General features: G+C 39.8%; 2 protein-coding genes across 3 annotated transcripts in view; both read left to right on the top strand.

The window, feature by feature from the left end:
* Positions 1–1016: 1016 nt before the first annotated feature.
* LOC106745508 (uridine 5'-monophosphate synthase) lies at positions 1017–4014 on the top strand. Of its 2 annotated transcripts, XM_014621178.1 has the most exons (5): positions 1017–1252; positions 1986–2131; positions 2407–2587; positions 2717–2893; positions 3004–4014. In XM_014621178.1, exons 2-5 carry the CDS (start codon positions 1991–1993, stop codon positions 3807–3809), a joined length of 1305 nt encoding a protein of 434 aa, XP_014476664.1. In that variant the 5' UTR covers positions 1017–1252; positions 1986–1990; the 3' UTR covers positions 3810–4014. The 2 variants fall into 2 exon arrangements, with proteins under 2 accessions (XP_014476664.1, XP_014476663.1); XM_014621177.1 differs by having other exon boundaries at positions 2407–2893.
* A 1061-nt stretch (positions 4015–5075) lies between these two features.
* The window catches only part of LOC106745513, a 33099-nt gene continuing 17677 nt past the window's right edge, over positions 5076–20497 (top strand). Inside the window, exons 1-2 of the mRNA XM_014621186.1 lie at positions 5076–5159; positions 5595–5756. Of these exons, the coding sequence (XP_014476672.1) occupies positions 5630–5756 (127 nt within the window). The 5' untranslated portion in view covers positions 5076–5159; positions 5595–5629. The remainder of the gene's footprint in view (positions 5160–5594; positions 5757–20497) is intronic.

The following is a 20497-nucleotide window of genomic DNA, read 5'->3' as shown; positions in this document are numbered from 1 at the left end:
TCTTTTTATGGTAACAGTTCGAATATTATAATTTATTTCATAAATATCCGTAAAGAAACGACGCCCTCCGATTACGTCGTAACGGACATGTAAAGACACCGTCCGATGCGTCACCTTTTTGTTGGTGCTCGAGATTGAGGAATATTAGTACACAGTATAGCTTATTCATTATTTTATTGGCTTATTTGATTATCCGTATATATTAATCTCATTTATTATTTAACCGCATTATATTCTGTTTTTTGTGTCTTTTATATACATTTTCTTATACGCGCTAATTATAATTCTTATACTTATTCATTTTATTATAATCTGTTTCACACGTGAACTTTTATTTGAATAAACAGTGTGATTTTTTATATTGTTCAGAATAACGTGTGTATTCCTCTCCGCGCCTTTCTACCTTCGTACTCATCGGTAATAACAGACGTCCAGCGATACGAATCTTGGCTTCGGAAACGACCGCGCCTTCGAGAGCAGAATCTCCTCGTGCGCAAAAAAATAACGTCGGTTTAGCCGTTCCAGCCTTCCGGGCCGTGAGTTTGGACGTTCTTTTCAAAAACGTCCTGGCGACCGTGCGGGGGAAGCGGGATCTTGGTAAGGATAGCCGTAGGAAAGCTGGTGTGTTTAGGATCGCCTGGCGCTCGACGGGAAAGGGCAGGATCGTCCGGCCATTCAAAGAATAGTCAGGATCACTCCGACATAAAAAATAGGACAAGAAAAGGCGTCTAGTGACATTCGGTCACAACATTGGATAGAGACTTTCTAGAGTACCTAACATTTTCTCTAGATGTAACACCAACGTCAATGAGCGAATATTTTTCAAACATTGATGACATTGATACTTTTCCGCTTTTCCATCAAGGTGTGAATTCTTCCTCATAGCTCTCGCAGCCAGCGCGATGCGCGAGAAAGAGTCCAGTTAGCACACATTCCAACTGGACCACCATCCAATCACCTATGTGGGCTATCGGAGCGTCCAATAAGCGTCTAGCTCTTCTGGGAAAGTAGCCTTGGTTATCGCATCGTGCTGGCTGCTAGAGCCATAAGGATTGTTCGTTTTCGCTGTACTGCTGAACTAGTGCAATCAGTTGAAGCGAGGCAAATTTTCGCACTTCAACTTATTGCACCAGTTAAGCGGTACACAGCGGACAGACCTCTTCTATTCACGTGTCGAGTACTCGAAGTGAAAAAGTAACCCTCAACACTTTCGAGGCAGCGACGGAGAACAGCGAGAACCTGCATAAAATCGGTAAAAGAAATTTGTAAATTTACGCATCTTTTTGACGTACTACATATGTAACGTAATTTACTCTAGTTAATAAATTTACATGTGGTTTCCTTTGCGGTCTCGAATAAGGAGGTGAAGGATAGACTTTTCACACTGAAGGAGATTTATAACGCTCCTAACTTTCGTAGAATCTCGTAGAACAGTAAGAAAAAACTTGCAGAGAGTGACCGGGCGGATAAATAAACATTACCCTCTAGGCAACGCCCGCTTGCGAAAATCTTCCACCGAGAGAGCTTTTCCTCATACTTGTGTCGCCGCTCACGAGCTGCACCGCGCTTCAACAGTGCGCTCCTTTAATGTTCATTCTCTGCTCGACATTTCCTATACAACACATTACGTAATATATTTATACATTGATAAAAGTTTGTAAATGGGCGGCTGTTACACCGGATCTTGTAATTTATGCTCTGCAATAGCGAATTTTATTGCTTGGTAAATTAAGCGAATCGATTAAGTTGTCGTAGATTATCTTAAGTGTTATTCTTTCACTCTTTTATGTCAAGTATGTACTACTTGCAAGTTTCTATGTTGGAATAACAATCTTGAAAATGATTGCAAACATCAATATAATTGTGAATAGAACAGTAATTATTTACTATAAGTTAGATCTACTTTTTGAAGCAATTTGTCACTTAGCCATCACAAAATGTTTATACTCTCAAATTGATTTCAACTTTTATGCATTTTGTTGCAGACAAAATGGAAGAGACGCTAAAGGAATTGGCTGTGACACTTTATGATATTCAAGCTATAAAATTTGGAGCATTTACAACAAAGATTGGTTTGAAGACACCGATATACTTTGATCTCCGAGTCATAATATCCTATCCAAAATTCATGGTAAATATAATACACACTGGAAATATTAGGTCTACCGGAAAGTTCTGTCATCTCAAGTATATCATCGAATCATTTTACAGAAATTTTATTATATTCTTTTAATTAAAAAACTTTCCGGTAGGCTTAATATATATTACAAAGCAAAGCATTTTTATGCATATCATCTGGTCCTAATAATTATGATCTTAAAAAAAAATGTAATATTAATCTTCAAGGAGATTTCTTTCTATAGATAAAACAATATTTTTTCGTCATTGACTTTTTTCTTCTTATAGTCTAGATTAACAGAAATTCTGTGGAGACCTGTCAAAGATTCTGCAGAAAATGTGTCTCAAATTTGCGGAGTCCCGTACACGGCATTGCCACTAGCTACGCTGATATCTGTAGAAAATAACATTCCACTGTTGATAAAAAGAAAAGAGGCAAAGTCGTATGGCACAATGAAGCTGATTGAGGGTGTGTATTCACCCGGCGACAATTGCATAATTATTGAGGACGTTATAACGAGTGGTAGCAGCATCCTAGAGACTGTAAGTGTCTTAAGAAACGAACAGTTGAACGTTACACAGGCGTTGGTGTTAATAGACAGGGAGCAAGGTGGTAAAAAAGAACTGGAGAGTCATAAGATTAAGGTAAAGAGCCTGTACACTGTTACGACATTGATGACATATCTCCTAGAGGCCGGCAAAGTCACACAGAAAGTCGTGGAGGACGTGAAGAATTACCTGAAAACGAATCAAGTGCAAAACATTTCGGTTCAAGGTAAGTCGAGAGACGTGGTAGCATTCTTCTCTCAAGAAAATCGCACTTGTCAAAACTGGAAAACTTGGAAGTACGTTTCGTTACAATCTGCTAATAATGCACTTTTGCAGGTGTGCCAGACGATAGACTGAAGCTACCATATTGCAAACGTGCCAAACTAGCTAGAAATCCGTTGGCCACGACGTTACTGGAACTAATGGACCGGAAACTAACCAATCTCTGTCTGGCGGCGGACCTCACAAAAACGGACGCGATTCTGGAGCTGGCGAATCTAGCAGGACCTCACATCGCCGTACTGAAGACTCATGTTGATATCGTAGAGGACTTCAGCGAGAGCTTTGTGCGACAACTAAAAGAGCTGGCGAGGCAGCACGAGTTCCTGCTGATGGAGGATCGCAAGTTTGGCGATATCGGCAACACGGTCACGTTACAGTACAACTGTGGTATTTACAGAATGTCTACGTGGGCAGATCTGGTAACTATGCATCCGGTTTCTGGTAAAGATGCCCTCTACGCACTGAAGAACGACCGGGACACCACAGAGCCGCGTGGTGTCTTCCTGGTCGCTGAGATGTCGTCTGAGGGCGCATTAACCAGTGGTGAATATCTGAAGAGCGCGGTGTCGATGGCTGAGGAAGCCGGCGACGTGGTGGTAGGCCTCGTATGCCAGTCAAATCTCTCCTCGCAGCCCGGCCTGCTGCAGTTGACACCCGGAGTCAAGCTATCCAAAGGCGGCGACAAGCTCGGTCAACGATATAAAGATCCACGGTCCGTCGTGAACGCCGGTGCCGATCTGGCTGTTGTCGGTAGAGCTATTACGGAGGCGGCCGACAAACTGGCGGCCGTTTTGCAATACAAAAAGCTACTCTGGGCGGCGTACGAGGAACGAACTCGGAATCTTTACGCGAATACGTGATTCGATCTAGTATAAGTGCGAGACTTCAAAATTGTTGCATTTTATATAAATTTATTGATTTAGAATTTTTTTAAAATTAGACTTTTGTATTACTATCATCATGAAAGAATAATATATGTATATAAAATATTAGAGGCCCTCGGCCGGACCACTCAGTGGGTATATTATATTACATTGACATAATATAAATAAAGGAAGTTACCTACTCGGGTTCTTTTTCTCTATAAATCCAATAAGGTTTATTCTTATATTGAAAGACTGGTGTAACCACACGGCATTTCAAGTTTTTGGAGTTGATGGTTGTGAGTAGTAGTGGGGAACATTGGAATACTAGCTTTTACCCTCACTCCCGATAAATAGCATATTTCAAAAACTTTCACAATCAGTAAGAAGCTGGAAAATGTTTATATTGTATCTATTATCTAGAGAAAATGAACCTTTGTGTTTTCAACTTATTTCGCAAAAAAATTGGAGTATCCATCTTAATTAATCAACATATTTACGGAAAGGAGTCTTCATGTTAATATATTTTCAGAATGTCACGGAGAAAAAATATCTGTTGAATTAGTAAGACAACTAAATATGTTTTGTTGGAAAGGAACAGAACAGTTGTTTCCTAAGAAATAGAAATTCCATTTTCTCTAATCAAAATGTATTTAGTTTGTTCATTGTCCGATTAATTCGATCTTTTCTATCTATACTGTTGATTCATTTCGGTAGAGTGAAAGATTCACTCACATCGTGCCTTTTCTGCTGTACCGAAAATTTTATATTAAATTAGCCAATGTGAGCTACCCCCCTTTATTAGTTTCTTCGTTACATGTGTCAAACATTATTAACTTAAAAGTAAGTATAGTAAGTTGCCTGAAAATATCATCTATTAATTCTATCAAATTAATATAAAAGATTTGTTGAGATAACGAAGTTGCTTACCTTTTTATGTTATAAAAAAAAAAGTAGAAATAATCTGGCTGAAAAGGGGTAAAATTTGTATACAACAACGTTTTCTTTCGATCTAGAATATATATCCGCTATATTATTGTCTTGGTTAACTTAAAGACTGTACGTAAGTTTCTCACAGAGATATAAGAGTTTAGGAATAGTCCGGAATATAATCACAGATAAATACACTGCGATGCAATCTTTCTGTAACGCTATCCTGATTTAAGAAATTTGCCAATTGCGTGCTGTCTCTTGTAAGTAAACGAGAAACGCGCGTCGAAATACGCGATAACGCGCGTCAGGTGTCAGTCGACCGCCGATTGTCGTCACGCGCGCACGTCGTCGCCGGCTGAGTTCTTCCGCGAAAGGATCAACACCGGCGTGAAGTAGAAGCGTGGACGACCGCAGGTAAAGTGTTACGCAACCTCGTGCGTTTTTCCCATGGAAGGACGCCGCTCGGCTCCGTGAATTCCTTCGACAAAGCCACCTAACTAACGTACTTTTTCGAACGAAGATGTACCTGTTCTGTAAACAAGAAACCGTCGTCAATCAGTCTTTTGATTTTATTGCACCAATATGTCGTCAGGGATGAGCGGAATGTCCAAAATCGTATAAGATACCCTTTCAGAGTTCTTTATCTCAAAGTTGTCTCGATTCATTCCGCTCACTGTGGAGATTGTTTTTTGTTTCATGTCACAAATATTGCGAATTACACATTTGAAAACGTTATAAAATATCGTTGTAATAACGTCGTGTTGATGATCTCTTACTTACTGGGTACACAAGTGTGCGTATTGTTTTGCGAGCGAAACGGGAGGTAAATTCAAAGATGCGCGGTTTCAGACAGCTATCCTTCGTGACAACACTCTCGGCGAAACATGACGGAGACAGTATTGACGGATTACGAGGAGGGAGTGTGCTTCGACGCGGACGATCCGGACTTCGCGATCAACACGGTGGACAATGTCGTCGCGCGTCGTTTGCCGAATAACAGTGTCGTCGACGGTGAGTGTGCATAATTCGGGATTAACCCTCGGCGATTTTCAACCAGTACAGTTAACAATCTGCTTTTGTTCTGTCGCGACTCATCGTTCGAAACAATTGGAGAATCATCGCGAACGTGTCTGGTAAACATGTGAAGTATACTAAATCTATACTTCTTCAATATCTAATCCTAACCTTCAGTAAAAGCAGTTATATATTTTAGCTATTTACTTTCAGCGCTTGACCTCGAGACTGTTGAACAAAATCGCGATCTTCCAATTCTTTTCGTCTCAACGGGACGATGTTCTTAATTAAGACATTGATAAAGGAAATTCTGCGCGATAAGTGAATTAATTGGAAGAATTAAATTACACAAGTGAAAGAAATCGATTTATCAAATTTCCTTTCAATCCTTGAAATCGGAAACGTGAAATTCTTAGTGAAAAAATTTCCATCTTCTCCTCTCCATCCTTTGATAAAATTAAAAAGCGGAATATCAGGGAACATTGTATCCCGCGTTACTATCAAATATATCACTTTATACTGGGAAGATGGTCTATCTATCTAATCGCTCGTAAAATGCTGTGGTAATAAAGTCTAGTGCAGCTCGATAACGTGGGAAATATAAGCCTCTTCGAACGAATTCTCGATCTCGAGGGGAAGGGACTAATGGAAAAAATATTCATCTATCAAATAATTTCTTATCTAACTTCCCGGTAAACATTAAATCAATCTTTCGAGGCATTGAATGAAAAAGACATTTTATGTAAATTTCGTAATATTCTGACTAATGTTTTTAAATTGTTATTCGATAATATTCTTATACGGAGAAACAAATCAATAATAATTTCCAACACGAATAAGCCTTAAAAACTACTGGTTTATGTATTGTTTCAATAATTAAAGTATTAATACAGAATTTTTTTCCGTGTAAATTTTTAAGAATCATAGTGTACAAATATTACTTTTAATGTTTAGATGAAATATTGTTAACAATTGTATACATTATTCAATAATTATCCAACAATGACATTAGTCGACATTAGGAAGAAGAAGACATTTGAAAACGTGTTATATAAATAATGAATGATGTCATGTTAATGATTTCTTGTTTACTGAGTTAATTCGATAAACACCTGTTTATCTTTTTTCCGCATGGAATTTTCCCGTCCCGTCTGTAAGAAATATTTATATTAGCGCATGTGTGACTATATGCGTGTTCATCACAGACGGCCGCACGCGCCGTTTCGGGCACGCGTGAGCGATGATATTACACGCTCAGCTTGTAGAAATGATGCGACGTAGAATTCCGCTCGTTCCCACGGGCTAACGGTCATAAAAACAAGCGGGAATAATCGCTGCGTGATTACACACTTTCATTATTCGATTCGATCTTTCATCGGCCGCATAAGTCGACGACGGCAAGGTGGAAATATTAAATTTGCAAAGCGAAATCTTTTACGTAATGAAATTTTCCGGCGGTTTGTTTTAAATGCCACCGGATGGTATCGACCGATGTCTCATCATCAGGTATGAAAAGAAACGCTTAGTAGTTTCCGTCGTGTTTTTCGGCGCAAGATAAAATAAGCATTGACAGCGGAATCTCCCGCGAGATTCGATTATCTCCGTGGAAAGCACGAAGGAAATCGAAAGAAACTCCTCCCAATTTCCGTCGAAAACAATTGTGAGCAGCGCGGTGTTATAATTAAATATCCGTCGGCGAGGAGGAACGGACGAGAAAAGAGTTGAGATAATCAAATATCTTCGTGCTATTATTAAGTTCGTCTGGCGGGAAATGATCGCGAATTTGATCCCGCGGTGTCAGTTTACGTCGATGCATGTTAATTCTGTGTACTCTACTCTCCGAATTTCTTGGAAGGGAATCTCATTCAAAACGAGTGAAAAGTATTTTCGTGAAGATATTGCCACTCAGTGAATTCTACCTCCGTATGAGCGAATATGTTCTCGTGATGTACATTAGGCTTTCGATTGAAAATATTCATTCGAATTGCACTATTTTCGCACTTGCAAGTGTTATTTTAATACTTGCGCACATTGAATATCGAGACTCAAAAATATATATAGCACAATGTGTTAAATAAATACACCAACCATACCATTCAACAACAACAACTCACACGCGTGTTAACAATTGTTGAATGGGAAATTTATAATATCGATGTTATGTTGGTTGGCATTCATTAGATGAGTATGTTAAAAATTTGGACAAGGACAAAATGTTTTTTCATGCTTACTGAGGAAAATAATTGCGTGCACTTTACTGAAATTTGATAACGTTAATATGTTATATATAGCAGTTTTTAAACTAGTTTTTAACTATATAAATTTTTCTAAACGAATTTTTTGGAGAAAACAATGAAAAAGAAGCGGGGTTTTTCCGGACGTTTTTATTGGAGAGTGCTTTTACCTCCTTCTCTGTATTATTCCCTTCCCTTTTCCGCGATATTTCTCCTCCGCGTCGATAATCCGCGGTGTTCTCATATAATTGCCGCTTAGGCAAAAACAAGGATTCTTCTCGGAAGGATCGGCGCTCCTTATCGTCGCCCGCGACTCTATTATTATATATTATACTAACGCGGCGAAGGGCAGAAACTCGATCTACCGACAAAATTGGATCCACGCCGGCTATCGCCTTTCTTCCCGAGAACTCCGTGAGCCGATGCTGGTAGCGTCGAGCATACGTCTCGCACGTGACTAATCGTGTTGATAAAGACTATCCTTCGGTGCAGACAAGAGTCGTGTTCGCGGGATTCTCCACGGGTTCGCTGCAGAAAAAAAAAACTATTTAGTATTATAAATGTGATCAACATAATCTTTTACACATTGTGCAAATCAATTTATAAAGTGATTTTCTCAGATATTAATCTTATATATCTCGGATTGATTTCCTACGTTTTATTTATCATAAGCTAATGTATACTCACGTTATCGCGCGGCAGTTCTCTTCCATATCAACTCACTCGATTTCACCTGATTGCGCGTTAGATGGCGACCAGGAGGCTTTTCTTCGAAGAAGAATTATCGGTAACGCTCTTGCGTGTGTGCAAAACAAAAAAAAGAGTCCGATCGATGTTTGTGAAATTCTATTTCGTGCAATAGCATCTCTCTTTTTGTAATTTTGTAATTACGCTCTTGACATAGATCTTAATAGTTTGTTAATTCAGGCGTTCAAATATAATTTTAAAACTCTGCCTTTTCTCCGGATTCTTTGATTTATTATATATCTTTTTTACGAAAAAAAAGCAAATGTTTTAACTGGACACAAGTGAATTTTTCTAAACGAATTGTTGGGATAAAAACCGAAGGAATCTGTAGTTTGCAAAATCGCTAGAATTAATAGATTTTATATGGAATTAATAGATTCATAAAATTGAATAAAAAATCGAAAAGAGCAGTAAAGTAGTAGTACTTTAATAAAGTGATATAAATAAATTTACCTCTCCCTCTGCTTTTTCACATTCACTAAAACTAGATGGATTGCATAGGGAAATTCTTCTCTCTCTTTCCTTTTCTCTTCTTCCTCCATCCATAAAGTACACTCTTTATTCCTCCATTTTTTTTCAATAATAATTGTTTCACGTCATGTCATCGGCTTTCTTTCCCGATTACCCCGTTTAATTACCCGAAAAGGATGTCAGATTGGAAAAAAATCGTCAAGTACCGAAACGCACGCGAGTATCACAGACGGACGATTTTCAGTGCACGTGACTCCGGTGCACGAGTTTCGCGAGACGACACGTGAGCAATGGTACACGGGCAGTGCTGTCTCTATTTTTAACGCGATGTGTTTCTTTGTTCTCTCTCATTCTTCCGCACTTGTCGACCGGAGAGAGATCGAAAAAAGCCGGCCGATTTCTTGCTTTTCCTCTTTTCATCATCGCCAAGGCCGATGGGCGAGGAAATTTCCCGCCGCAAACAGCCAGAGTTTATCGGCGACCCCCTGCGTACATAGACGTACACGGCGACCTTTCAACTTTGCGCCGATAACGCCGACGAGTCATCAGTCAGCCCTGCTGCTATGTTAATAGCTCGTTATTATATATAAAGTGATCATCTATTCGCCGGTTATGAAGACGTGATATCGGAGCAAATATTGGCGAGAAGAATTTACGCTCAGCATGAAAAGTCGCTCGGATGACTCTGATTCTCAAGCGGAATTTCACTCGAAGAAATTTAGAGAGTATATCGGGATTATCTTATTTATGCGAAAATCTAGTTTACGAAATAGATTAATCACGCGGCCGAAATGTTGACTCGCCTTCTTTGATTTTCGTCGCGGTTCAAAGAGTTGAAAGTTCGAATCTTGAGAACCGCTGTATCGCAAAAAGAATCAATGTATCTCCAAGGAGCTGAGCCGTCAAACTCGTTACCGGCGTGATCCACTTAATGACGTGCGCTAGGTCGGTATGCTCGGCACAATGTCAAGTTCGACGATTTACCGCGTGTTACAAGAGAACTTTAACACTAAAGAAGGGGGAAACGAACGGCTCTATTTTCACAAACTGCAAAGGCGAAATCTAATTATTGAGTGCTCGACGATGCAAATAACAGAAGTCGATTTTAACAACAAAGAGATTGCAGTGTCAATAATAATCCCTTGTTGTGTCGCCGTGAGATAAAAGCACGTGACGAAAGCACACTGGGGGTCTGATAACCCTTTCCCCTCTTCCCCATTTTTATTGCCGGCGCTTAATTTGTTTTCTACAATCGGCCGGGATGTTTGCATGCGCTTCGCGACGTGACATGTGCGCAGCTAATCGCGACACAAATTGTGTAACAGCCGGCCCATGTAATATACGTTCTTCGGCCGATTCGAGTACGGATTTCACAATGCATTGAATAGAAAGGAGGGAGATATCATTAAGTCGTGATAAGAATGGTTGTCCGGCATAAAAATGCGACACGGTAATAATAATTATTATTGGACAGTTCCAATATTGATCATTTTTGATACTTTTGCAATATTGGTACAGTTTTTCGAATCGTCATCCCAGTACGCTATTGACATCCGTACTTAAAAATCGGAACTGAAGTTATTTCCTTTTTGGGATCGTCTCGAGGCGCTTTCTTTCCGATTCGCGTGACCGAGATTTCCGGAAATGAGAAATCTGCGAGCTGTTGAATTATATATATAGAGAGATTGAATCCGAAGGAAAGGATTATATATAGGCGCTATTAATGAAGAAAAATTCAGGAAAATATTCTATTTTTGCGAGCTACAAAGGCGAAATATAATTAAAATCGAACGACAGCGGGGTTGCGTATCACGCAAAGTATACTCTCTCTCTCTCTCTGCGCATCGAACGAATTCTTGGTACGTTTACCGACGATGGTGGACATACTTTTACTTCTTGCTCTATTAAATCCCGCCTCTCGGCCTCGCTTTTTGAGACGCAGCTGCTACGTCGTCGCATTACGTGGTTGCATCTTTACTTACCGGTTTTCGCCGGTTTTGCTTTCGCTCCGGAACATTCGTCCGAGACAATCGCGAGCACCGAGAGCGAATTCGTGCGTCTATGTCGTCAAGTTCGTCACGCGGTGAATAATAAAGACCCGGGTTTTCCTACGTAAATTCAATTTATGCAACAGCATAAATCGCTTCAGCGAAGTGGCGTTTCATCCATTCGCCGGATTTTAACACCCGCCGAATTATAATTTCTAATTTTTCTCGCACCTTCCATTCAGCGCCAAATGCGCGGCGGAAATTAACTGGTATATTTATTCTTTTATGCTGCGTGGCGTTGGAATCACGTCTATGACAACAATGAGGAAGCACGTTTGTCCTATTTAAATCTCCTATTTTTAGCTCCGTGTATTCGCGTTATTATCTATAGTTTGCGTTAATAATAGTAATTTATGAGTTCATCCACCGTTATCGATGGGTTGGAAGCGGCGATTAAATTCCCCTAGATTTGTCGGCGAAGCACAGAAAGATTCAACGTTACGACCGTCTATTTTCGTCTGGGCTCGATTCTATCGTGATAGAAATTAGCGCGCGCGCGCGCGTGAATACACTATAGGTATATAAATACACACGCGCGCAATAGGCAATTTCCTCAAACGAAGGAAGTGAGCAAATGCCTAACCTTCTCTCCATTAGGGGTCACAACCTGAATGGGGCTTTACGAGCGGTAAAACACTATTCACGTGATTGACACGTGCCGCTTCTCAGACGGTGGCGACGACTCCATTCGTCTCATGAGGTGTCGATCTCTCCGAACAATCGGTGTGATAACGAGCGGAAAGTAAAATTCGATGCACGGAAAAAACCATTCGATGAATTTTCTGTTACCTACGGACCAAACTCGGCGGTACACCGTAAGAAATGAGTATCATTCAAGGCTTATAGTTTCATATATATAAGCAAGAATATGTAATTTTACATAAATTTGCTCTTACACATGAAGAAATTCTATAAAGTTCCGCGGCAAATATATTTAAAAATAATTTTCACAAATTGAGAGAAAAAAGTAGCATGATGTATCTTTCTACATAAAAATACAGAAGAAACGGTATCTTCAGACTAAGAATTTTATCAATTTGAAGATATCTTTCTGACAATTTTTTTCCTCTCAATTCATAAAAACTATTCTTGAATAACAAGAATATGATATTTTTGAAAGAACTACGTAAAATTACTTAATTGTTTTATTTTTACCTATACAGCTATGGAATGATGTATATTCTTGCTTGTACACGAGTTATGAACTGAAACCAATTTTTTTTTCCGTGTAGAAAGATTCCTGCAGAAAGAGTTAATTGACAGGCGTAATCCGTGATATTCGAGGACAGTGTGTATCTAATCGACGAGAATCTTCACGTTGGCAAATTTTCATTTGAAAGAGACTTTTCGACGTCCAGCACTCCGCGAAATTTGCGAGCGAGAAAAAGGGTTAGAGACACTCGGAACGTTGCTGCATCTATTCTTCGTCTTGTGTCTACTATTCCCCGATCATCATCTGACAGCTCGATTTGCATACATCTTAAAATATCGCTCAAAATATCTGACATTATACCAAAATCAATGTATATCGATCGTTAGAAAAATTTTGTACGAATGCTCGTGAATATACACCGGCAAGTGCGCTCCGTCGCCTATTTTCGCAGACGCAATTCGCGCTCTGCGACCTCAACGTCCGCTTATCGATTATTTTCTCAAAGCGCTAGATGGTTTGGTGCAAGACGAAAGCTGCGCGAGAGTTAAAAAAAGGACAGTGTCGTCGCGTTTTATCGGCGCAGTTTACGACGAGGCCGCCCGACTTTTACAACTCGCTAATAAATTAAACTTATATTTAGCCACGAAACAACAGTCTCCAGCCTAAGAATAGCCGCGTTCAGGTGCGCCGCCGATTTTCGGTTTACCCGAACGATTATTCCACTTCACACGAACTCACCTGTATTCCAACGTCGCAGCGCTATGTTGTGTTAGCGGAAGCAGCGTGGACGACACACTTTTGAACTCTGGAAATATCTTTTCATTTCGCGAGACCGAATTGCGTCATTCAAGCTGAATTCAATTCGCTCTTTTTTCTCGTTCAGAGGATAAAGAGCGATCGTATCGAAATTCCCATATAGAAAATTTCTTGGGATTCAATTTAGTTGGTAAAATCAAATTATTTTGCTGTCCAGCAAATATCAATTACAAACAAATTATTCTTAACAAATGCTGTCCAAACAAATTTGTTTCGCTATAACAAAACAACTTGTTGTTATGGAATATTGGATCCCAATTAGATTCCAAGATATTTTCTGTGCAAGAAATGGGATTCCCAATCGGATAACCTGATCCTAATCGGAATCTGTATTGTAAACCTGGGGAAAATTTTTCATTTCGAGGCACTGTTAAAAATATCGTTATCGGGAGAAAGAGATTCCTGTATTTCGTTTATCAGTCAGGTATTTGAACTCCACTCAAATGTCAGATAACGAGGGGCAATTGTTGTTCCTGCGTTGCAACCGTCGACCGCGAATTTCGCAACGGCACGGAACGTGCTCGTCGCGCGAAATCAGTTATCTGATAAGGCGAGAGGTGGCCACTGGTTCTTATGGATACCTCCGTCATGCTCTTAGCGCGATAATAACTTAATGAGCGTTGATAATTCTGTGATATCGAACGACGCACAGATCGGTCGCACCTGGCGATAAGGGTCGTCGTTTTTATTTTGCGGGATTACGACCGGAAGTCAACTAAATTTCTTTGCACACCGCAACAGAAATGATACGAATATCGAGCTTGTAGATTATTTTCTAATGAAGGATATAACATGGAGAGAAAGAGAGACGATAAGAAGAGAAAGGTAGTATGCGATTTCGGATGGTTATAATATAAACAATGCATCGTCACTTTACTTGAATGAAAATGTTATTATTTCACAAGAGCGAAGACAAATTTGTTTCAATTAAATCCAAAGAAATCGCGTACAATGAGAAAAAGAAATGGAAATTATAAATGTTTCTTGTGATTGGTTGAAAAAAATTTAATTGATGATGAAATATATATTCTCGTGATGACGAAATATATTTTTGTAAAATATACCTAAATTTTCTTATTAATTTATTTGCTAGGAATAAAATTTTCTTTCGCTGTATTTAAACAAACGTTTATTTTTCTGAGAAATAAATTATATATTTCACAAATAAATTTTTAAATTTTTTCTCAGTCTAGTTTTGGAGTGAGATAGATGTGTGAAAAAGAAATGTGAGAGAAAATTCGAAATAATCTGTCGCAATGATGCATTTTCCTCACGAACTTACTCGAGGTTCTCTGGTTAAAGGCGATATCGGCAAAAAGACGCGGTTCTCGCGAATTGGCAACCTCTGGCGGCGGAGTGTGCCGTTTGCACCGCTCCGCACTTCAGCATGCGAGATAAATAACGCAACGACGCTGAAACGGAAATTCGCTGAGTTCATTGGAGCGACGCACGTGCCACAGGAGTGACTTACAAAGTCTGACAAACGACGAAATGTCAGCGAATCGTCGTCGTCGTCGCGAGCTACAAATTAATCATGAATGGAAACTTTCTCCCTTGGCGAGTCGATAGCAAGATACGCGGAGCCTTTGAACCTCGTATCTCGCGCGAGTCGATTTTTAACACGTAATCCGGGAAAATTCCGACCGTGTTTTGGTTTGTAATCGCACTTAGTTTCGCTTCGCTCCTTCCGATAATTGTTCGCCGTCGACTACGAGTCGCTTGTGGAATTTTTGCGTTCCTGCGATCGCGCAAATCTTTACGATCTTTAATTCGAATATATTTCTCGAGGTAAAATTAGATCGGGCAAGCGAGAGAGAGAGAGAGAGAGAGAGAGAGAGAGAGAGAGAGAGGAAATATTCGAAGCACATATATAGAGAAAAAGCACGAAATCTACGTATTATTTTGTTTTTAGTATCTTCTGTATTCTGTGAAATGATATTTCAACGTTCCTATTATGGAACTATTTGGTTTCCGATTGAAATTGCTCAGTTATTTCCTAGAAAAGACAATAAAAATCTAGAGAATAATCGAGCGATTTCTACCTTACTGACCATTTCAATAATAGATGCCCAAGTCGATTGAAAGATCAACAAACTCCGTCGGTTCAAAGAATGATATAATTTGTCTCACTTGTGATTCAGGATAGAAATTGGATCCCAAAGTGATGAAAAAAATTGACACGAAAAATTAAAAAACGCTAATAACCTATTGTCGCGTGCACAACCGTTAGATAATAATAACTTGATGGATCCATGCGCGCTTTCAGTTGGTTATATCACAGTTCATAATGTCGGCTCGAGGTCGCAGGGAAATTCACTTAATAACCACCCAAGGACGTACCATTTCTTCTTCTTAAATTGATCATTAATGGCGCGAAAGCGGAGTCCACCGAGCGGATAATAATTGGAGAGACGAAGACCACGTGATCGTTAGCTACTTTTCCGAAACGCCTTGAAAGTGTAACGCGACGAATATCAATCTTTCATAGAAGGAACTGAAGGAACTCGTCCTCCGCGATCGAGAATGGAATATTCATGGAGGCTGCTTCCGCGGAAGACAGTGCGTCGCAATAAATTTCTGGATCGACGTGCCCGGCAGGCAAGGAAAATTCAGCGGCGAGGTTGCCTCATAGAATAACGAAGCCCGCCCGATGTCCATCTCTTGCCTTGGTTAAATCAAAAATAAGGCCGCGACACGCAATGACCGTTTATTTACTTTGCTGACCGTCGTTACAGAGCGCCCCGAATGCACGCGAGTCTTCGGTAGAAACCTATTCAATTAAAAATGATTGGTTGGAGGGGATAATCAATCGTAGATTTCAGCCGGACGGACGAGTGCGGTAAAGAGTAACGCGACAATTCGACCGTAATCAACATTTATGAAAAAATGATCTATTAAACAGATAGAGAGCATGCTCGTTCATAATCATCGAAATCCAAAGAGGGAGACCAATTAGTTATGTATATAAATGGCAGAGATAAAAGTGAAGAAACGCGACGATACATATCACCGGCCGCTTATCGTGTTTTAATCGAATTAGCGGAGAAAAGCGTTCCAAGGTCGCGATTTATTGCGGTTCCGATGGAATTAAGAGCCGCGCACAGCGGTGCCAGAAGAAATTAGATTACTTTCTTACCGAAGAAGCTGAATTTATAATTCTTTCTTGAATTAAGAGTAATCAATTGTCAAGATAGATGAGGTGAAAAGGTATTTTGTACAGGAATAATAATTTTCGAAAAGAATGGATTAACATCGAAGAATAGTCTATCGCGCGAAGCAGCGCGCAAGAAGACTCGCGATAAAAGACCGATAAGATTGGCTGAAAATTCAATAACTCGTAGATTATCGCGGACGATCGTCCATTAAATTACGAACACAGAGTTGCCTTCCACATACTCGAATGCATTTCGAAACGTCGGAGAACCTCAAGGATCGCCGCGAAATAACATGCTTCACTTCAAGTCCCTACCTCCACAAATTCTAGACACCCCGAGAGAGATACGAGAACCAAATAATTCTCCGCTCGTGTCGCTCGAGAAATCTCCGTCTCACGTTGAGAGAGAGACCCGTGAAAAAAGTTTATCATGGTTTTTTCTGTGACGAGGTCGCAAGAGTAGCAGGATAATAAACGTATCTGGAAGAGATCCAAGGATATTATGCGGATCACGCGTCGCGGAATAACAACGCCGTTCTTCCCTATATTTTCCGGGAAGGTCGACTCGCCGGTTTGAACTCGGGAACCTGTAAAACGGCCTTCGGAGGTCGAGGACTCGGCGCAAAAACGAGTTGGCTGTTTGTTCCCCGACGAGCTCCCGCAGGAATTCGTGCATATCACACGCTGCGACGTTACACCACTTGCGTCGATACTCGAGCAAATACGATCACAATTGATGCTTATCTCCCGAAAAACGGCGAAGACACTTTCGATTGACAAGATGTGTTGGAAAACAGCCGTTTCAACAACCTGATATCTTGCTCGAAATATTTGACGATGCACGAGTATATCAAAACATTACTAGTAAAAGCCGTTATGAATCTTTAAACACTACGTGAGTTTGATTCTTTTACTATAATGTGTGTATCATGTTTGTAAACATTTTCAGCTCAGACTTGTTGTCACGGATCAAAGGCTCGATTCTACGTATTGAGAAAAACTCAGCGAAGCACTCGAATCCAGGAGAAAAGTGTGTATAAATTTCTCACCTGCCCTTCGTCGAATATAAGTGGAACGACGACTTTTTCTTCTTCCTCCTCCCAACGGTCGGTTTATCTTCCGCGGAAATGGTGAGAAATTCGCGATGAACAACCACCGCATCCGTTTTCCCGGAACGCGTTTTATTGTGTTTACGTCGACACGCATTTTACTGCAGCCTTGCGACAGATTATATTATAATATTGCGGCGCTCTCCACAGATTTGTTTTTGCCGAATCGTTCGCTTCTCTTCGCGCCGCCGTCTTATTTGTCACACGCAAATATCGAGAATGTTCGAAATATATCGCCTCGCGCGATATTTCACCCTCTAGCAATAAAGAGGGATTGTATGTTTTGAAACAACGCGCTGTTTCTCTTCTGAAGGAGGAAAAAGTTCATTTTTTCTTCTTTACATTTTTCACACATAAATGAATGTTAAAGAATTTTTCCGAACAAAGTCATGGCTACTTGCATGAAGCGGTGTACGTAATTCCCGAGAAAAATTCTGGAAAAATCCTGAAAGAGAATTTGAAAAATGTTTCATATTATTATTTATTTCTTATTTTGTACATTGATTATATAAGAAATCAAACAGCATGGACCTCCTTGAGGATAGATTGAAAATCCACCATTAACATCCTCCCTCTTCGTCGTGGATTCGCCGGTGTTTTTCTTCGTTCACTCGCGCATGGATGTGTTCGCGAGGCGAGGTTGTTGCCTGCATCGTGGAATGCAGACGGGGAGAGTCGCACAAAAACAGAGATCCACCTATATCTCTTCCTTCCTTCCTCGCTCGTCTTTCTCTCCTTTTTCGTCCTTTTATCCTGAGAATCCCGCCGTACGCGCAACTTTGTGACTGCCGAAACGACGCATTAAAAAAACTTCATCCGCAGCATTCGTTTGATTTGTGTAAAACTCGCTCCCCGTATACATTTTTTTATCATATTTAGAGAGAAATTTCAAAATAACGGGAAATATTAATTTGCTGCATCCCGTAAACTCGGCGAAGATACGAAAAACATATACGCTGAAAAATCTATTTAGTTGGCTCAAACCAAATTTGGTTTGAATATGAACGAACAAATGTTTTAGTTCTCTGAAAAGGTTTGGTTTCAGAGAATAAAATTTATTTATTCAAACCGAATTTAGTCAACTTTAAACTTTCAACGTACCTTTCGACCAAAAGTAATGTTCCGATTTCGGAGAAAATAATTTTGGTGAGAGTTCTTGAAATACATTTCTCTGGATTCATTATTCTTGAAAACGCAACGAACGTTGCGGACGTTGACTCGCACGGGATTATCATGAGACAAAAACGGCCGATTCATCGAACGTATTTCGGACGTGTATCTTTTTAGTCGCGAGCTTCGAACGAAGCGGAAGGAGAGAAAATTTCCTTACCGCGATAAAACTTATCGGCGGTGCCCCTATGATAAAAATGTATCAAGGCAACAAAGACAACTTCTGATGAATATTCTTGCACCGATAACAGAAACTTTTTACGCCACATTCTTGCGCGATGATCCTCGATGTAGCTTTGTCCGAGTATTGTCGCGGCTCGAAACTAAATCTCAAAAAACGATTTTGGAAGCATTGCGATTTAACTCAAGATATTAGAATTGCAGCTTCGAGGAGATATGATTCTCACGAGAGCTAGGTAGATATCTATCTATCATTTTAACCGGTCATTTGAATCGATCGATTAACGTCACCATGAGACGATTCACGACCGGCTCGAACTGGTTTCACTTAAGGATCGTACACTCTGCTCGACATTTTGCCTACGATAGTGACGGATGAGAGAGTTTGGAAATCTTCTGAAATGATGGAATAATTTCGCACTTTCAGGGAAGAATGAATGACAAAACCGATCTAAAGTGATTATTTTATTTCCCTATTCTTAACTTTTACATTTACTCTTACATTTCCTTTTGTCTTACGTTGAAATAAAAAGATATAAAATGACAATTGCAGCAGATTTGTAAACTAGTAAAAACTTTTGCTCTGATAATCGATAAATAAGATTAACGCAACCTATCATTTTAACGCATCTTTCTCGTGATTTTGTCACATTAATTAATCTTACAGCGAGGAAGTATCTTCGTAATATCCCTTAATAAGGTGGAGAACCAAAGATAACGCAAGGGATTGATTGAATTGATTCGCTAGCCAACAAACACAATCCTTGACTCGTTTGCGTTTCCTTGATGTTTGTTTTATTCATCGGCGGCCGAATCAAAGGTCTTTCCGGGTAATCGTAAATTATCGAAATTGCTGGACCGACATCGATCGAATCGAGCTGCATTATTCAACCGCGTACATTTCAAGGTCTTCTTCTGCGGAAACGCACTTTACGCAGCTCTTCAAATTTCCAGCTGGATCCGGCCGGTCTTACATCTGTGTCACATTTCTGTGCACTGAAAAGAATTACAGTTATCTCCCGTTTTGCCGCAAATAACTTGATATTTTTATAAATCCGACAATTTTGCTCAGTTGGAAAGACACTGTTTCACGAGTTAGTAGGACGGAGAATAGATTGATAACACAGGTCGACAAAATTTTTACCCAGAAACCAGACTATACTTTCCCGAAGGTTTGCGGTGCGCTGAATTCAAATCTGGCCGCAGAATTGCTCTATCACATCAGGATTTTGAGATATTCTAACCTAAAAGTGCAAAAAATGCCGTTTTTGCCCACTTTTGCGGTTATGTATGCAAGCCAGAGTAATTTTTCTCAAAAAAGTACAAAAAAGGTATTAAAGTACAAGTCTTCCTCTTTCAAATGGCGTTGAGTTTGCTTAAATATCTTTTTGCTTCGCTGAGATATTACAATTTTAAGTTTACGAATTTTCAAATTTTCCTATATCTTGAAAATCATGAAAATAACATAGCGGCCATGTGTACTATCCGCAGCACTTTCTGTTCATGGATTCAACAAGGTTATTTTTATGTATTTTGACCCGCTGAATCCGAAATTCGAGATTGGAAGGCTGGGAAACGTCACTAACATCCGGAAAATTCATAATTATGAATTTTGAATTATGAATTTTCAAATTTTCCTATATCTTGAAAATCATG

This window comes from Dinoponera quadriceps, unplaced genomic scaffold, assembly GCF_001313825.1.
Source record: "Dinoponera quadriceps isolate SergipeBrazil2010 unplaced genomic scaffold, ASM131382v1 scaffold1578, whole genome shotgun sequence".
NCBI lineage: Eukaryota > Metazoa > Arthropoda > Insecta > Hymenoptera > Formicidae > Dinoponera > Dinoponera quadriceps.
The sequence above is the reverse complement of the archived record's forward strand: the minus strand, read 5'-3'. Positions and strand labels throughout refer to the sequence as shown.